This window comes from Chaetodon trifascialis, chromosome 12, assembly GCF_039877785.1.
Source record: "Chaetodon trifascialis isolate fChaTrf1 chromosome 12, fChaTrf1.hap1, whole genome shotgun sequence".
NCBI lineage: Eukaryota > Metazoa > Chordata > Actinopteri > Chaetodontiformes > Chaetodontidae > Chaetodon > Chaetodon trifascialis.
In genome coordinates this window covers 2,527,290-2,545,394 of record NC_092067.1, presented here as the reverse complement: position 1 = coordinate 2,545,394, position 18,105 = coordinate 2,527,290, and the positions used below count along the sequence as shown (strand labels likewise).

The 18,105-nt window shown below is 39.4% G+C and overlaps 2 protein-coding genes across 4 annotated transcripts in view; one reads left to right on the top strand and one right to left on the bottom strand.

Moving 5' to 3' along the window:
- Positions 1-47: 47 nt before the first annotated feature.
- On the bottom strand, positions 48-3,094 carry fundc1 (FUN14 domain containing 1). Its single transcript, XM_070975311.1, has 5 exons — positions 2,983-3,094; positions 2,339-2,492; positions 1,887-1,962; positions 1,653-1,781; positions 48-1,046 (listed from the first exon to the last, which is right to left on the bottom strand). The coding sequence occupies exons 1-5, from the start codon at positions 3,056-3,058 to the stop codon at positions 969-971; spliced, it is 513 nt and encodes a 170-aa protein (XP_070831412.1). The 5' UTR covers positions 3,059-3,094; the 3' UTR covers positions 48-968.
- A 1,817-nt stretch (positions 3,095-4,911) lies between these two features.
- The window catches only part of kdm6a (lysine (K)-specific demethylase 6A), a 59,410-nt gene continuing 46,216 nt past the window's right edge, over positions 4,912-18,105 (top strand). For 2 of the 3 annotated variants that reach the window (XM_070975235.1, XM_070975233.1), the window contains exons 1-5: positions 5,058-5,346; positions 5,489-5,552; positions 9,317-9,425; positions 11,191-11,240; positions 13,240-13,298. In XM_070975235.1, the coding sequence (XP_070831336.1) occupies positions 5,177-5,346; positions 5,489-5,552; positions 9,317-9,425; positions 11,191-11,240; positions 13,240-13,298 (452 nt within the window). In that variant the 5' untranslated portion in view covers positions 5,058-5,176. Of the gene's footprint in view, positions 5,032-5,057; positions 5,347-5,488; positions 5,553-9,316; positions 9,426-11,190; positions 11,241-13,239; positions 13,299-18,105 lie in introns of those variants that run through there. The other variant, XM_070975234.1, reaches the window with a different exon arrangement.

Here is an 18,105-nt window from a genome sequence, read left to right as displayed (position 1 = left end):
TGCACAAATTTAGCTTTGTATCAAAAACACAAAGGAAAAACCAATAGTTCAGGGCACACTGCATACCTGTATTGAACAAAACAGATCACAGAGCAACATGGCTTAAATGAAACATTACAAAGTCTTTCTATTCTTGGCAGACCTGTAAAGAAGCACATGTACTTTCATTTACTCTTTATGAACATAAAAAGGAGGAATCCAAGACTCAGGACTAACAGACATACTTGTACCACTGTATAAACAGAAATGTGAAACAACTCTTTATTTTGTTAGTTTTATTTGTTCATCAAACTTAGTAGACAAACCACAACCTTCAGTGCCCCAAACAATTTTACTCAACAAAATACATTAAAAAAAGATAGAGGGGAGGCTGACGTAACCCATAAAACATGAAGAACCTCTAAAAAAGGCGTAACAATCCTGCATCTCTCTGCACTCACCCTGAAGATGATTATGATGTTTGGAAATGAAAAAATACAAAATACAACACTGGCACTGATGGAGCCATGTAATGTAAAGGTGAATTTAAATCGTCTTGCACTTGACTTGATTTACTTGAGCTCAACAAGGCAGTAATAACAGTGCATAATCTTTCATTGTGGTACAATGTTAGTTTGGTAAAAATAAATAAAAATTGCAACATTTTGATGGCCTTTACAATTTTTCAATTTATTTCATGATATGTATCATTGTTTGGCCTGAAAAGCCTGTATTTTTAAGTATTTTAAGGTCATTCTGGTCTAACCAGGAAGTCCCATATCATATCGACAGTGCTTGTCAAGTGGAGGACCAGTTTTTAAGTCGACAAAAGGATGTGCATCTTATGTAGAAACATAGCCACAAACTAATCTGAAATTGGTTGCTTGCTGTCATTACACGCTTAAAAACCATACAGCAATGATTTCTAATTCTTCCCTACAGTTTTTCCTGACATCAAACAAACACAGATTCTTCTCATTTGGCAGACCCTAAGATGCCAGGCCAAGCAGGAATCCTCCGATGAAACCACTTGTGACAACAATGTTTTTCTTTACAAACTCTGTGGACTGAAAAAGACAGAAAATATATTTCAGTATATAAAATAGTTATAATCCATTCTAGATTGACATGAATTCTGAATGACATGCAACATAACTGACTTTACTTATTAAGTTGTTGAGCTTTTTATGACTGACAAAATTTCAAAAGCAGGGACAGCCTGAATCACATTAAGCAGTGCAAATCATTAGAATATTGTCAGCAGATGTGCTTACACAGTGACTGCAGTTAGCTGCTTCCCTGGTATGTTCGTACTGATAGCTTAAAAAAAATCTTTATTAAGTAAAGAATGGCTGAAAAAACAGCATGTTTGACTATCTTATTGTAAATGATTCTCTCTCTTACTTTGTCTGACAATGAGAACAGATGTAGCTGGTGACAGTGTTGACACTGACAGAAAAAGCAGGTATGACATGCAGTTAGGTCTCAAAGTCAAACCAGCGATGTTGCAGTTGTATGTTTAGCTTTTCAACCACAAGGCCACCAGGATGTACCAACTGTCTCTGTTTCAAATATGATGGAAGGATGAAAAACATTCCTCAAGACTGAAACCGAAGTTCTGATTACCTTTTGTCAAAACAAATTACTGAAAAAAAAAAATAAAAAAATCATACCTTCTCAACAAATGTGTTTAGCTCTGGGCCAGCTTGATTGGTACCCTTCTTTAACTGCCGCTTTGCTTTGTTGACATCTTTCTCTACTCTCTTCCAGTCCACTTGGATATAGCCAGTATTGTTAGCTATCTGGAGAGTCAGGTAAATGAAAAAGATTAGACAGATTCACCACAGTGTTTTAATCTGCTGAAAGTCTTAATACATAAATGTTCAAGCCTCATGATGCAAGAATACCTGTAACAGCAGAAGACCTCCCCCTACAGATGTTGCAGCAACTTTTCCAACTTTCTGGAAGAGATAACCTACACACCTAAAATGAATCCAGACAGAACATGAAGGTTAATTTCACATAAATGACCTCAACTGCCTTTAAAATGACCACTTTAAAGTATGGTGTGACATACCAACTGCACAGTTACAACGTTTTAGGGTAGAAAGCATGGAATTTGTTTTCATAACTGATGGATTAGATTTCATAATTGTCTTCCTAAGACATGGAACAAAATGAGAGATCAGAAAATAATCGGGGGCCATGAGTGACATGTTGAATTTAGCAATGGACTATTTCTGGACCATTCGAAATGTTTTCTGTTGTGCATATCATACATATCTGTAGAAACCTAAGTAGGACAGTTAATGAGGAGCACCTCAAGGCTACACAATGAATTTCGAAAGAGAATATTTACCAGCCACTCACTCCCCCTATGGCTATCTGTGTGGCCACGGAGTATTTCTCTGCAACGGGACCAGAGTTTTTCCCGAAGAGTCGATTCCACCATCGCTGACGTTTGGCATATTGCGTCAGATCTACGACTTTGTCGTAAATCTCCTCTTCAAGCTCTATTTATACATGGAAAGAAAAGTAGTCAGCATGCAATAGCAACGAAAAGATGCCCTGCAATGGTGACTGGCTAAACGCAAGCATTGCCATATTAAGTTCATCTGTATACAGTACCCCAGTTGCTACAAACACAACATTATGAACGCTGTACTGGCGCATCTTAGTAATCAACCTTATCAGTTCAGGCATTTATGTTACAGAAGTGTCAACATAGCTAACGGCAACTCACTTAATAACATGTCTGGGTACTTAGTGAAGTTCTTAGGTCAGACAATAAGTTAGCATGATCAGGCAAGTAAGGCTAAACGACAGCTGAAAAGTTAGCTATTAATGCTACGTCTGAAGACATCGCGGTTTAAGCGGAAGGGAGTTTTTAGAACACCAAAGTATAAAGTCAAACTTTGCAACATGGCTCGTGTACAATCCAAACGTTGAAGGACTGGGGTCCCAGTTCACCAAGAGATTTAGTGAGTTTGGAGGCCTTCTTACCCTTGTCGCGGTTCGCCATTTTGGAAAACGCTGGATTGTCCTCAGCTGCCTGCACGCTCAGCGTCATTCGCCTCATTTTATTGGTCAAAGTGAAACAGAAACCCAGTCAGGGACAGGTCTGCCTAAACAATGATATATTGATGTACACGCTGTAATAATAATGATAACATTGTTGTTGTTGTCGTTGTTGTTGTTGTTGTTGTTGTTGTTGTTAATAATAATAATAATGATAATGATAATGATAATGATAATAATAATAATAATAATAATAATAATAATAATAATAATATTGTCAATTGTAAGGTACATTCAGAACAAGTGTAGCAAGTGGAAGCATAATTTTAATTATTTATTTGAAAAATAAGTAATAATAAATAAATAATAAAAAATAAGGCTAAGCAAAATCTACTCTTAATATACAGATGCAATTTCATGTAAAAAAAAACAGAACAAAACAAAACAAAACAAAACAAAACAAAACAAAAAAAACATTACAAAAGTGACTAGATGGTGGGCAGAGTATGCCAGCTTGCATACTTGATCATGTGTTGGGTGATCTGCAGTAGACTCATGATGCAGAAATGCTCTGAAGGTGGTTAAGACACAGTTATGGACAGCCAAAGGTTTGGTATTTAACCAAAGTTATTTCCCACGTAAATAAGGCAATGGCGACTGACAGAATACATAAATGAATTCAATCAACAAAACAAAGGAATAGTAGCAAGAATTGTTACTCGGGTGGGAAATGTTTAGCAAAACTGACTTTCATATATGCCTACAATCAGGTAGGTAGCCCTGTCAGTGGGATAGCTCTTGTGAAATAAGCTGTTAAAACTGCTAGTTATAAAAGAATAGTAAGAACAAGGGCATTCTAAGTGTAAAAAGGCCATCAAAATCATGATGCATCAGAAGATCCGAAATTACACAAAAAATGAGTTGGCTGTTTTAAGCAGTTATACGGGTTGTTTGTACTAAAAGATAAATCCTATCTGACAGAAACTCAGGCCTACTTTTATTTACAATATATTTATACCACTGATTGTGAGTTTGATAAAAGTAATTCTGTGGGAGTTGAAAGAATGGGTTACTTTTAAGAAAAGTTAATTAATGTTAGTCTGTTTTGATTTGCCAGAATTACCCAGGCTACCTTAAGAAGAGATTTTACAGTCAGTTTTACTTCCTTCTCAACATACTTTGTGGTAATGTACATTTTTGTTGTTTCATAGTGTATTTTCCTTTTGTTACCTATAACTGAACCAAAACAATCCTGTGGAGACATTTTCTGAGTAGCCACCAAGAATTTTTAAAGCTGATTTTCTTAGTTACAACCGATTAATATCTAAATCATTGCACAGCGTCCCATATGTATTTTATATGTAATGGACAGTGTGGAGAACTTCTCTGATATTACATTATAATGTAGTTTGGTATTTCTATCTATCTATCTATCTATCTATCTATCTATCTATCTATCTATCTATCTATCTATCTATCTATCTATCTATCTATCTATCTATCTATCTATCTATCTATCTATCTATCTATCTATCTATCTATCTATCTATCTATCTATCTATCTATCTATCTATCCGTACTGTATATCTGCAACGTTGCAAGAAACATCCTTGACAGCCACCCCCATAGACAAATATGACAGTTATTATGGCCAATAGGTTGCGTTAAAATACAATTACGTAATCATAATGTCGCGTGAGGAGCCAATCGCAGAACTAGAGGTGGGTCTTGGAAGGCCGTTTGATGTGTGCGTGAGCGTGTTCGTCCGCGTGTTCGCAACGCGTCAGTCGGAGACATTCACGTGACTGCACACGCCAGCCATCCATTGGTCAGCGTGAGCAAAGGGCGTGCCGACAGTGGCGGCGTGTGTTTGCCTATGTGACACAATTACAACAACTTTGAGCCGATGGTTGGGGAAGTTTGCGATATTACTAAGTAACACTCACTCCTAAAACCCAACATTGCATCAACTTCATGCATAAATTGGCACTGGAATACACGCTGAGTTTCAATGTACAATGAGGAGAGTGGAAGGTAACTTGAAGGGGTCATTTCCTTGAGGATTTGGCAAGAATTACGCTACGCCCCGTCTTAGTCCTGGATAGGTGTGCAACACTTTTCGTTGTTATTGCATTTTGCCGGAGTAACTCGGTGCCGTCGGTCTTGCCATTTCTTTTCCATGAAATCGTGCGGAGTGTCGCTCACAGCCGCTGCCTCTGCTGCTGCTCGGAGTCTTGGCGTTACTGGTAATGACGAGGAGAAAATGGCGTCGGCAACAGCGACTGAAATCGAAGAGGACTTTCCGAAGCTAACAGCGCAAGAAAAAGAGAGCTTGGTCGGAACTGACAGGTCAGATGATCTGTTGCGTAAATAGTCTTATCCGCTTGTTTTCTGTAATATATTTTTTCATGGCTGAGTGTGAAACGACAAATGTGATTGCCCCCAAGTAATACGGAACCGCCTGTGTGCGTTGTCTGTCCTCTACTTGCAGTTCACTGTTTGGATTTCATAGGCTTCAAGAAGATGGCGCCAGAACGAAGGCCTTGCTGTTAAAGGTATGCTGCAGAATAGGATCGCTGTCGCCTCACTCAGTTATCTTCTGTGATTAGTGCATATCCCACCTGAAATAGGTGGTACAGACCTCCGCACGCCACTCTTGCTACATGGCTAGCCTCGACACACACAAGCCTCAATTTTCCCAACTTTGAAGCTGGTCCACCGTCTGACTGTAAAAGCAGCTTTCAAGTATGGACGTCATTCTTATATTTACTAAACAGCATTTGCACTGCAAAACACAGGCGAAAACTACTCCAGTACATGTCTGTAATGCTTATAATAATAGACAGGTCCAAATTAGCAGACACGACGTTGTAAAACTGTAGGACGACATGAATCTCCACCCTGTTAGAATCGGTGGTGTCATCGGTTGCTGAGAAAATAGGTCCCATGCAATCAAAGTAACAGTATCTACTGTTGAAAACGTGTTTGTCACAGCGTGACTTTTACAGATCAACATAATGATCCTCGAGGAGCAGCAGGCATGTGTGAAGAAACCACGCTGATGTTCAACTGCCTTTACTCCGCGTGTTACATTTGCTGTGTAGTCAAGTGAAAACCATGGGGCTCTTGAGGTGAGGTTAACAAATGTAACACCTTGCTACCTAGCTAATTGTCGTAAGTTGCAAAAGTGTTTGAAAGGGAGGGAGGGTGCACCCTGCCTTAATGCTTATCGAGAGAAGAGGCGTGAAGTTGACCGATATGTTGGATGGAAAGCCTCTAACGTTGTACCATCCGTTCCATCCTCTTTAATGGCAGCTAGAGTTTGGGTTGTGCGTCAGCTCAGTCTCGTACCATGTCGCGGCTAATTGTTCCAGCGGTATTCTCTCTCCTTCACTCGCACATATAACGAACATTACTGTGGCGTCACGTAAACATCGAGGGGGAAACAAATACACAGTGGCAGTTTAAGCTTGCAAAATAATGGCTGCTTGAATTGGTCCAAGATGGCGGGGATGGGAAGAAAATACCCAGCAAACGTTTGCTAGCTAACTAGCAGCAGCAGTGGCTAAGCTAATCACCATTCGCAAAAACCTTATCACGATGACGGCGTTCAGTGTTTGTAACAAAGATGATTGATCACAAGGCGGAAGCCAGGGGCACCCGCTGAACTGACGGTACAGAGCATGATGCAAGGAGTAATCGTGTTCATGCAGTCCGTGTTCCCACCGTTACGCTGCCTGTGCTTTATTCGTGTCTTCAACATGTGGCCTTTGGATTTCTAGTTCAATGTTTGGCAGTTACCATTGTTTTGCTAAGGTGTACTATCAGTGGGGCCTAGCCATGCACTCAGTTATTGCCATGGTTTGTGGCTGTCCGTTAGCTGGACACCTGGCCAGGCAGGCAGGCCGAGCCACATCATATCATTCGACCTACAAGATTTTATTGTGGGATCTCTCTTGGTAATAACGCCACGTGTATAAGGCTGTGTCACATTAAATTGTATAGTATCTCTCTGGTGCGTTAAACCAATATCGATACCCCTTTGGACCCCCCTCCTCTCTTTGGACTCAACCATCTTAAAATGGTCTCCGTAGGGTGCTCTGCTGGACCTCAGCTAACCTCTGTTAAACAAATTCTTAAGTAGAAGAATGGTTTGGCATTAGGCCAATACTTCCAAAATATATGGAATGATGAATGATCTTTTTTTTTTGTGCTGTATGACATTTAAGTGTGAAGAAATGGTATACATGTGAATTATTCCTTCTGTGGATGCAATATAGATGCTTTTTCTCACAAGAATCTCAAGGTAAGGTTGTGGTTTAATCACAACATGATTTGATTTTGAAAGTCCCTAACAATATAACAGTTATATAGATGTAACATCAAGGCAGTAGTTCATACATTCATGGCAATAAAATGACCAAATACAACAAACTGTATACAATATAACAATATAATCCCATTGAAATTACTGTGGAAATTATGACACATCACTAATGAAGATTTAGAAAATATTGTTTGTAGTGCACAAAAGGGAAGATGATCATTGGGCTAGCAAATAAAATCTCTACCATCCACCTATGAGGCTGTCCAGTGAGGGAAGTGACTCACTAGTTTATCTGCTTAAAATGAAAGAAAGAATTAGCTCTTTAGCACACTAATAGGAAACATCCTAGGAGTTTCTCTTGAGTCTTGTGTTAACAAGAACTAATTTCCTGAAAAGATGCCATGTCAGAATCCCTGAAAAAATTGTGCCTTTGCCCAATTGTGAATAGATATTGCCAGTCTAAAGTTTGTGTTGGTTTCACAGAGCTATAGGCTTTGTTCAGATTTGTTTCTCAGGTCAGATCAGTGTAGGTGTCAGTAATTACAATCGCTGGTGATATAGCTTTCCAATGCAGAAGCATGAGAATTCCATCATCTTGGGAACCAGCAGCATTTGTATACAGATGTTTGTTCTCTGTGTTGTCCTCCTTACTGCACTGCACTGCTAGCAGCAGCATGGATTCTGCTCAGCCACCTCAGTCACTCTGGATTTGATGTTGTTGTGTGTCGCATTGTGAGTGATGCAAAAGACACTTTGAGTGGCGTCCAGGTAGCTTGCCTGGCACTAAGGCTCAATCCTTACCACAATGGCTTGGGGTTGATCCCAGCCTGGGCCCTTTGCTACATGTCATCCCCACTCTCTCTCCCCTGTCTTTCCTGTCTCTCTCCAGCTGTCACTATCTAAAATAAAGCAGAAAAGTGATAAAAAACAAACAAATAAAAAACCAAACAGATTTGAGCAGTAAGAACATTCAGCATCCCCCCAAAAATGGATTTGGGCTAGCAGTCTGATCATGGCCTTAATCAAGGTGATCACGTAAAACTTACTTTGGTAGTGTACTTCAAAATATGTTCCAAATTTATGTATGCTTATCATGTGTTGGTGTCCATACTAAGTAGATTCGGAAGGATCAGATGATTCTTGCAAGTTTCCCAAAACAAAGAATAATATATAATACACACACACACCTATCTATCTATCTATCTATCTATCTATCTATCTATCTATCTATCTATCTATCTATCTATCTATCTATCTATTGCCTGATCCTGCAAGCCAGATTTCCAATTCTTGTATGAGCATTACTGACTGCTATTGACAGACAACTGAACATGGCCACATTGTAGGTTCTGTATGAGAAAGATCCTCATCTTTTCTTGTTAATACTGAATACCTGAGTGCATCAGTAACCATGTTACAAGTACTAACACAACATTGTTAGTGGTATTCTTAATAGTAAATACAGACAAAAAGGTCTGGGTAGCTTCTGAATGAACTGTGTACATTAGTATGTGACAATACAGTGATTTCATTGCAGTCTTATGATGAATACATTGCTAAATCTTGACTGACTTCAGGAACATGTTGTTGGTATCCATTTTTATTTTAGTTATGGCAAAGCTCAACAGTATTATCTTACGTTGGAGGTGATGCTCTATTTAACACAAAATAACCACTCTTAATTCATGTATTTATTGTGTGTGAGTGTGTCTGTGTTATCTCATAGACAGCTGTATAAGCACACAGTTATACTCTCTTCTCATTCCTCTTCAGTGGCTGCATTGTGGGATATAGAGTAATTTTTTTTAGCTGTTGTTTAAGTACTAAGACTGACGAGGTCCAGATATGGTCCTAAGGCTGGTATAATGCAAAACAGCCCTGGAAGACAGGGAAACATAGAATTTATGCATAGGGTTTACCAATCATTTTATTTTTTTTATCGTAGCTCTGTAGCAACCCTTTATTTTAACACTGAATTGTTCTTTCATTCAGGCTGTTAGCTGCTATGATGCACTCATCTTGAAAACAGAGGGGAAAGTGGACCCTGACATTTTCTGCCAGCTGGGGCACTTCAACCTCCTGCTGGAGGACTATCCAAAAGGTGAGAGTCTAGATGTTTTATTGATACTGTGATTTTAAATTGTTTGTTTTTATTATTGTTTTCATGTGGACTCCAGGATGAGTAACAACCCCTTTTTGGAAGCCAATGGGGATCCAAATTGAGAATTAAAATAATTTTTTTCAATTTTTCCCCTCCACTCATTACTTTGGTTAACACTGCTAAAACAGGCCAGAAAAAAAAATTGTGCTTGTCTTGAAAACCTAACTGCTGGAAAGTGTTGGACATGGAGTTGAATATCTTGAACATTTAAAGACAGAGTAGGTAAAGTATTTTAGAAGTGTTTTTGTTATATTTTGTTGAATTTCTCTTTGCATCCTGACGGCAATCAATAGATCAGATGCACTGACGAGCCAAACAGTCTTGTATCTGTGGCTGTTGCAGGCCTGCAATAAGCTCATCCAATCATTTCTGTTGGCCTAAATGAAATGACTGGAAGGCCTACTTGCCTGTTTACCTGTGTATCTATGTGTCTTCTACAAGGCAAGGCAGATCTATTGATAAAGCTATAGTGAGCTAGTCACACAAGACAAAATATAGCCAAAGTTTCAGATACTGAAATCCTTGCTTGACAGCTGTGAGTACTAACAATAGGTTGCTTGCAGATGACGTCACATCATTCTTTTATTGTGGCGCGAACTGCAGATGGAGGGCTGGAAGTGATTTTCTGCATAGGAGGCACTATGACACACTCAAAATACCTATGTTTTGAATCGTTTATGGTTGCTCAGATCGATCAAACCAAGAAACCATGAGGAGCTTTTATCGCATACCAAAAGTTGTTGTTCATAAGGGTGAAAAATGCAACAAATTGACAGAAAATCTACAGCACATTAAAAGCAATGCATCTTTGCAAAAACCAAACAACAGTCATCCCGTAGCACCGTGGTACAGAGGTCGCAGTCCCAACGGCTGAAACTCATATACCCCTATACTTTTCTTTGCTTTCATTTGGTTTCTAGAGAAGACCAACATCTGGAGGACCAGGTAGTTGGTTAGATCTACTGCCTCAATAGCAGCAAATCTTAGTTGAAAAAGAACTCCTTGTCATAATGTGAAGGTCATATCCAACATATGTTCTGATTTTCTATCTCTCTTAATTTCATCAAAACTAGCACAGTGAGAACTTTCCTCCATCTCATCAGACTTCCTGCCCTCAATCTGAATTTAATGTTGTGTGTCTACAGACAACCTATAGCCGTGTTTGTTGTTCACTTAAGTTATGATAATATCAACAGCTTTCTGTAAATTAATGAGACATGAGATACTTTAATATGGTTAGGGATGACAGGGATGCTCTGTGCTCCAGTACAACACCCTCTGAGCCGACAGTCTCATTCAGCAGAGAACCCAGTAGCACAAAGGACGCACCGGCAGCAGTGAGCAGTAACTGCCAGGTCGGTTAACTGATTCACACTGAATGGTCTGTTCTTAATGACAGTTTGCTTCTGTTTACCTATATGACCATGGCATTCAGTGAAGTTGTTTCAATATTTATTATTCTCATCCTACAGCATTAAACAACTAGTGCACATTCATGTGTTTTGCCAGGGTGGCTTTGATGCATGAAATGAGGGGATAATGCTTTTTAGTTGGATACTTGGATACTAAAATCTGTCTCAATCTTGCTGGTTTCGCCAATGTTATCAACTCCATCTTCAACATTGTCGTTAATGGTTTGTTATCCCCTTCTGTGTCTCTCCCTCTTTCTGTGTCATGTTCTTTTACTCATCTCATATTTTCTCAGCATTATCTGCATACCAGAGGTACTTCAGTTTACAGTCGGACTACTGGAAGGTGAGTTTGCACAACTCTCTGTATATGTGTAAAATGTCCAATGTTAAATCTGCCTTTGTAACAATTTGACAGGCACTATTTGCTGGGCTGCCACTATTGTCTCTGACATTCTTAACTGTCCTTCATTTAGTATGCTGTTTGGTCCACACGGTCCTCATTTGAACATAGACTATTGCAAGGAGTTACTCAACTGCAGTCAGAACTCAGAGCAGTCAGAATCATGATCTTGTACTCACTGTGTTTAATATTTGATTGCAAAACCTTCATATTCAGTAGCTGAAATCAAAACCCCACAGAAATCAGCACTTGGTATCCTCCACGGTGATGAACTGTTGGGCCTGTACTCCAGCCATCTTCACTCCTTGCTTGTTTTGGGGCTTTTTGCTTTGCATCTGGTCTTCAGCAAGTAAAACACATGCTTAAATGGTCAGGTGACTGGATTTACCAATTAAGAATACAGCGTTGTTTAGCAAGAAAAACTCCTTTTAAGGATTATTATATAAATATAGATATATGACACTTTTTATGCAATGTTCACCCAATGTAAATGTGAACATCTTCAGACACTCTTAAAACGGTGACTTGGCTTTCTAACGTCATAGTTCTTTTATCTCAAATCCAGTGTGTAGACACACAGAGGGACCCACCGTCACCTATTCATGACAAGCCACGACACAATTAGACAGCACTCCGCTCCATAAAAAATCCCCTTCAAAATAAAAGCACAGGATTTTTTTCATTAACATTTGTTTTTGCCAGGCGAAGGCCTGCGACCCATTGAAAACGGGTGTGTGAACCACTTTTTGGTCGCGACCCACCAGTTCAGAATCACTGGTTTTAGACACGTTAGCCAACCTTAGCAACCAGCAACAACCAGCATGGTCAAAGACCAAAGTTAATGACATCCACATTCTGCTAGCTGCACCGCTCTTGCTCAATAAAGGACCAGTTTCACTTTTGCTTAACCTAGTTAATGGTATAGCATTCGTCATTCCAGTAAGCTTAGCTTCATAGGACTTAATGGATGGATGTTATGTTCAGGATATGCAGTAACAATGTTTTAGCATCATATGCAGAATAATTTGCCTCAGTTTAGATAGCCTGCAGTTGCAGCTCATGACCTGGATTTAAACTGTCCAATCAGATGTGATATGGCTTCCAGCCCGCCCTCTGCTTGCTCTCTGTGTGGATGAATAGGCTAGTTGGATTGATGTTTCACTGTTTGGGCTGCCCATTAAACAGAGGTGCTGAGAGCTTGATTGTCATCAAACCAGACAGCTCTGGGCTCCTCTGTATTCCAGACCTCCACACTGAAGTGTAGGTATGAGGTCCCACCCTCTGTTAGATAATGGTGTGGGCCAGACTTTCCTTGGTAGCAGTAGTGATGTAAATAGCCTAAGTACAGAGCCCAGAAGCAAGGCTATTGGCCACGGTGTGGTGTGTTTGACCAAAAAGTGCTGGTGACTTAGATGGTAGCTTGATAATTTTAGGCCTAATTTCTACACCTAATTTTTTCTCTTGAGTTTGTTCCTAAAAATTGAAAAACAAAAAAGAAGCAAAAAAGGTAAAAGTTATTTTTGTTCTGTGATTGATTGAGCAGATACTTGCAAATCTTCAACAGGGCATAAAAAGTTAAAGGGTGCACGATACGGCCCAAATTTTTGTTTTATAAAGGTTAAAAAAAACGAACAAACAGTTCTCACATAATGTCAAAGATGTTAATTTATTGCTTCAGAGATATCAAATAAAGCATGCTAATCATGTAGCCTCTGCCTGTCTTGTCTTGTAATACCACTCTGGAGCTTAAGAGGCAATAGTCTGGTAGTATAGCTCATCTAACACAATGTACCTTTAAATTCCCAAATTGGTTAACTGGCTGTCATGGTTAAAACTTGGCATAACTGCTTAACTTGCTTTTAGCTTCTTATCAAGTCATTACAATCTGCTGATGAGCTTCAGTGCTGCTGTTTGTAACAATTTTCCAACATTCTTTTTTCAGAATGCTGCCTTTTTGTATGGCCTTGGCATGGTTTACTTCCATTACAATGCATTTCAGTGGTAAGTACTTTTTGGAAAAAGTCTTTTTTGATGAGATGCATGGCATCAGGCAGTTTTATGATTATGTTTTTTCTTGTTGATTTGCAAATGTGGTGGCCCAACAAAGCATTATATCTTATTCAAGAAATACTGATATTTTGGAAAAAACTCAAATGTTTTTTCAACTTGAGTAGGATGAAAACACTGAGATCAAAGTTTCGTTTCAGTGTGTAGAACGCAGAGTTGGCTTTAGAATGTGTTTAGACTTGCTTAGCACAAACACTGTAGAAACAGCTAGCCTTGTTTCCAACAAGGTTCCTTCTCCTTGCGTGGAAAGAGGCACACCTATGCTTTCTTGAATGAATTATTAAATAATCCCATATCTAAATGCACCACTGCAAACATTTTAATTGCCTAGTATTTAGTGAAAATTGACAGCATTGTAATAAGAACATAACAGTATGGAGTTAATTTGAATGCATCAGTTTTTGACAAATTTGTGCAGAGGTATACGTAACACTAACCATTCAGGATTGATTCTGTTCAGGAATTCGGCCAGCCGTCTTTCCTACGGGGTAAAGCCAAAAACAATCCTTCCTCCTGTGTATGATTGTGTTTTGATTCACAGTGTTCTCGGAGAGGAGGACCTATTCACAGATGTGTCCATTGTCAGTGTGTTTGTGATAGAGAGAGACAGTCATGGGAAACAAATGGATTATGAGAGAAAAAGTGAAATGTTTGGAGAAATTATTTCAAAGTTCTCCTATTATCCTTTAGCTGAGAATGAACGATTAGGCTATCAATCAGAGCTTCACAAAACAGATAACATTTCCATCAATTGTAATGCATTATGTGAGCAGTGATTGACAAATGTCAGACACTCCCTCAGATGCTCCTCTGGCTCTGATTGGTTGTTTTGTGTTGGGTGCAGTTGATTCTTGCAAATCGCAGTAGGAGCAGTAGCTGGGACCAATGGAGCTGTTTTTTTTTTTTTCCACAGATTACATGTTTATGTACTGCTGTCAGGGCAGAGGGACAGTTTTAGCAAATGTGACAAAAGATTACTTTTATACAAGTTACCTACTGCAGCTTTAAGTAGTGTTTGCTCACAATGGGTGTGATAAGCCTCATTGAAGCCTCCACTTAATATTGCTAGCAAAGAGGCTGAAGTATAGTGTGGTAAAATGACAAGAGTCTGGGGCAGTTAATAATACAAACACACTTAACTAATATATTGGTATGTAAAGTTCAGTGTGGATTTGTCAGGAAGCTGCTATTTGTCTTAATGTTGTTCAGGCTATTCAGTTATTGGTGATTGGACAGCAAAACATAATAGTATTAAAACAGAGCATTAAAATAAGGCAAGAAAAAACAAGAGGAGATGGTGGTAATGAGATTAAAACATCTGGTTACACACAACAGGTTATGTCCATGTACTCTTTCTAGATCAGACTTCCACAGATAGGAAAATATTAGTGTAGGACTCAATCCCTGTCTCTCACACCAACTGAAAATGTCCTTCACCTAGTACTTGGTTAAAGCAGCTTTGGCAACCAAGTCGGATTGGGAGTGTTGGCACGTAGCCATTTTCAAATCTCTCCAGAGATGCTCTTGGGTTCATGTCTTTCCCAAGTTTTTCTGAAGCCAAACCTGTGTCTTCTTAGCGGTATGCCTCGTGTTCCCATGTCAAAATGTAAACCTTCATCCCAGTCTAAGAACCTGACCACTCTGGAAAAGATTTTCATTATTTTTTTCCTGTATCAGTCTTTCCCTTACTAGTCTGCCAGTTCCTGTTGCAGAAAAGTGTCCCCACAGCCATGTGCTGCACTGCCAAGTTTGGCTGTAGGGATGGTCTTAATTAGGCAATGCTCTGTGCCTGATTTCCTTCCCATACGTTGTTGGGAATTGTGGCCAAATAGTCTAGAGAAGAATTTTTCCTTCTCACAGCCTGAAAGTCACCCAGGTGCCTTTTGGCAAACTCACAGCAGGCTGTATGCCTTTTAGTGAGGAATGGCATCTTTCTGGCAACTCTACTTCACCCATGAGTTGCCAGAAAGATGGTTCACCCATGGTTCACCCATCTACCCAAAGGAACTCAGGATCTCATTCAGTGACCATTGGTTTATTGGTTTCCTGTCTGACTAAGACCCTTTGTCCCTGATTGCTCAGTTGGATCCGGCTGGATGACCAGATCTAGGTAGACTGTTGGTGGTTCCAAACTCCCTCCATTTGAGGATTATAGAGGCTACCTTGTGCGTGGGCACTTGAAATGCTGCAGAAATGTTCTTATATCCTTCCCCAGATCTGTGCCTTGACACAGTCCTGTCTCACAGGCCTGCAGACAATTCTCTGAATCTCATGGCTTGCCTTTCACTCTGACTTACAGGCGTGTGCCTTTCCTAATTATGTAAATGAGGCACAGGTCAAGTCAATCAAGGTCAGTCAAGTTGTTCAAGCATCTCAAGGCCATTGATAGAAGTAGGGCAGGGGTGTCAAACTCAAATACACAGTGGGCCAAAATGAAAAAAAAAAAAACTGTTCCAAGTCGAGGGCCGGACTGGTTCAGTGTTTATTAAAAACTGATTGAAATGACCATATTGCACATATTGAACCTGGAACTAACCCAACCTATAAGTTACTGCCTATAAAACAACATTAATCATTAAATAAATGAAATATCAGTTGCATTAATTTCTTATGGCTTTATCTGCAGCTCTCCATGGTAATTTCAAATGAAAACATTTTCCCACAGGCCAACGGCCAAAAAAAATTTTCCTTCAAGCAAAAATGCCCAAAGAGTGCAAAAAGTCAACATATTTTAAACCTAAGTTTGCTGCTCTCTGATGGGCTCTAGTCTAAGCCAGATACTTGAACCTGGAACTAACACAATTTCTAAGGCTGTTTTTATCTAGAAACAACAATAAACATTAAATACAAGAAAAATCAGTTGCATTCATTTCTTCTGGCTCTTTAGGCAGCTTTTCCAGGGTAATTTACCTGTCACAGTGTTTTGTTTCATAGCGTCTTATGTTATATTCTTTCATGACAGCCACACTGTCTCTGCACAGAAGACAAACAGCTTTGTCCTTCATATCCGCGAACATACTCTGCCTGCCAACTGCCTTGAAAACCCCTGTTTTCAAAGTCCACCGTCCGTTTAGCCATTTTTCGGGGAGAGAGTAGCTAAAAAGTTGACCACAGGTAACAAGCTCCATCAGGCTGCTGATGAATGAGTGGGGCAGGAACTTGTGCACGGGTCTTTGATTGACGTGCCAACGCACTGGCAGTGCATTGTGGGATTTGTAGTCCTAGTGGTGTGTGCAGTATACCAGCGGGCCAGCTCTGATAATAATTAGATATTATCATGCGGGCCAAAGAAAATTGACATATGTGAAGTAGGGGCATAAGTGTCATAACAAAGGTCCTTATTTATACAAATAGGATATTCCAGTCTTTTATTTTTTAATAAATTAACTAGTGCTGTCAATCGATTAAAATATTTAATCGTGATTAATCTCTTGAATGTCATAGTTAACTTGTGATTAATTGCAAATTAATTGCACATTTTTATCTATTCTAAATGTCCCATTAATTATCATTTTAATACTCTTATCAACATGGAAAAGTGGATAGACTTGCTTTGTCTAAATGTTATTTATTGAAAACAACAACGTGTAGTGTTATATTTCACACTAACATTCTCACTTTGAGCAGTCATTCACATTTGAAGCAAAATCTCACACAATTTAACACTGTCAATAAACAGATGACAAAAAAATAATTACTTGGTTACAAAAAAGCCCCTTCAACACCGCTTTCTGAGGGATCAAAACCGGGTGATCCAAAATCAAGTTATAAAGTGCACATCATGGTAAACTAGGACTCAGGCTATAGTACAGTTAAACCATGGCTTAAACTTTCCTTTCTTAAGTTTCCTTTGAACATAATAGCATCTATATGCCTCCGTCGAAAGCCATCCATTGTCGCCTGGTTTTGACGAGGCGGCGGAGAATTTGCAATCACCGTGTGTTTGGCCATCAAGTGGTATTTCAGACTGGATGTGCTATGGTGATAACTCAGTTCACACTGACAATGCACACAGATAACTTTGGTCTTGTCATTCGACCCATCTGGCAACTTTTTACAACTAAACTTTCCATTCAGAATCTTGTTTGCAGCCATTTCGGCGTTTTGCACTTGACATCCACACAAACCGGTAGCCTACTCTTAGCTAGCGAGCAGGCAAGACCAAACACGTGCGTGGGGCGTGCCTATTGTTTTGTTTCCGGTTTACAATCGGATCCTGTAGTTTTTCTAATGTTACTAGCAGTAGCCACAGCTTATAAAAAAATACAAGTTCACTTGGTCACAAAGAGTGTTAATCGTGCAATAAAAAAAATGACGCCGTTAAAATTGATTTGCGTTAACGCATTAATAATGCGATATTTTTGACAGCAGTAAAATTAACAAAACACTCCAAAACACGTTTCTCCTTTGTCACTGAGGAGTACTTTGTGTAGATTGATGAGAAAAAGGGGAACTACAGGAGGAGTCTGAAACATTAAATGTGGAAAACTTGAAAGGGTCTGACAGCTTTCTGTATGCACTGTAAACTGGTATTTATTAAGAAAGACTGGTGAGAATGTACGCACCTCACACAGGCAAACTTGCAGTTTCTAAGTTTGACCCATGGCCCTCTGTTTTGAAATGAATGCTTCTTTGTGTATTCGCCCTCAAAGTGGTCCAAAGTAAAAATAATTGGCGCACACATGTAGCTGAACCCCTGAATTCCACTGGGTGCGTAACATCCATGTACTGTCTATGACGC

What these genes read in the sequence shown, in the direction of transcription:
- fundc1 (XM_070975311.1), bottom strand. Translation starts at nt 3,058, where the DNA reads ATGAGGCGAATGACGCTGAGCGTGCAGGCAGCTGAGGACAATCCAGCG. An exon ending in ATAGGGGGAGTGAGTGGCTG is followed by an intron (nt 1,963 to 2,338) that starts GTAAATATTCTC and finishes GATTCATTTTAG; the next exon opens with GTGTGTAGGTTATCTCTTCC. An exon ending in TAAACACATTTGTTGAGAAG is followed by an intron (nt 1,047 to 1,652) that starts GTATGATTTTTT and finishes TGTCTTTTTCAG; the next exon opens with TCCACAGAGTTTGTAAAGAA.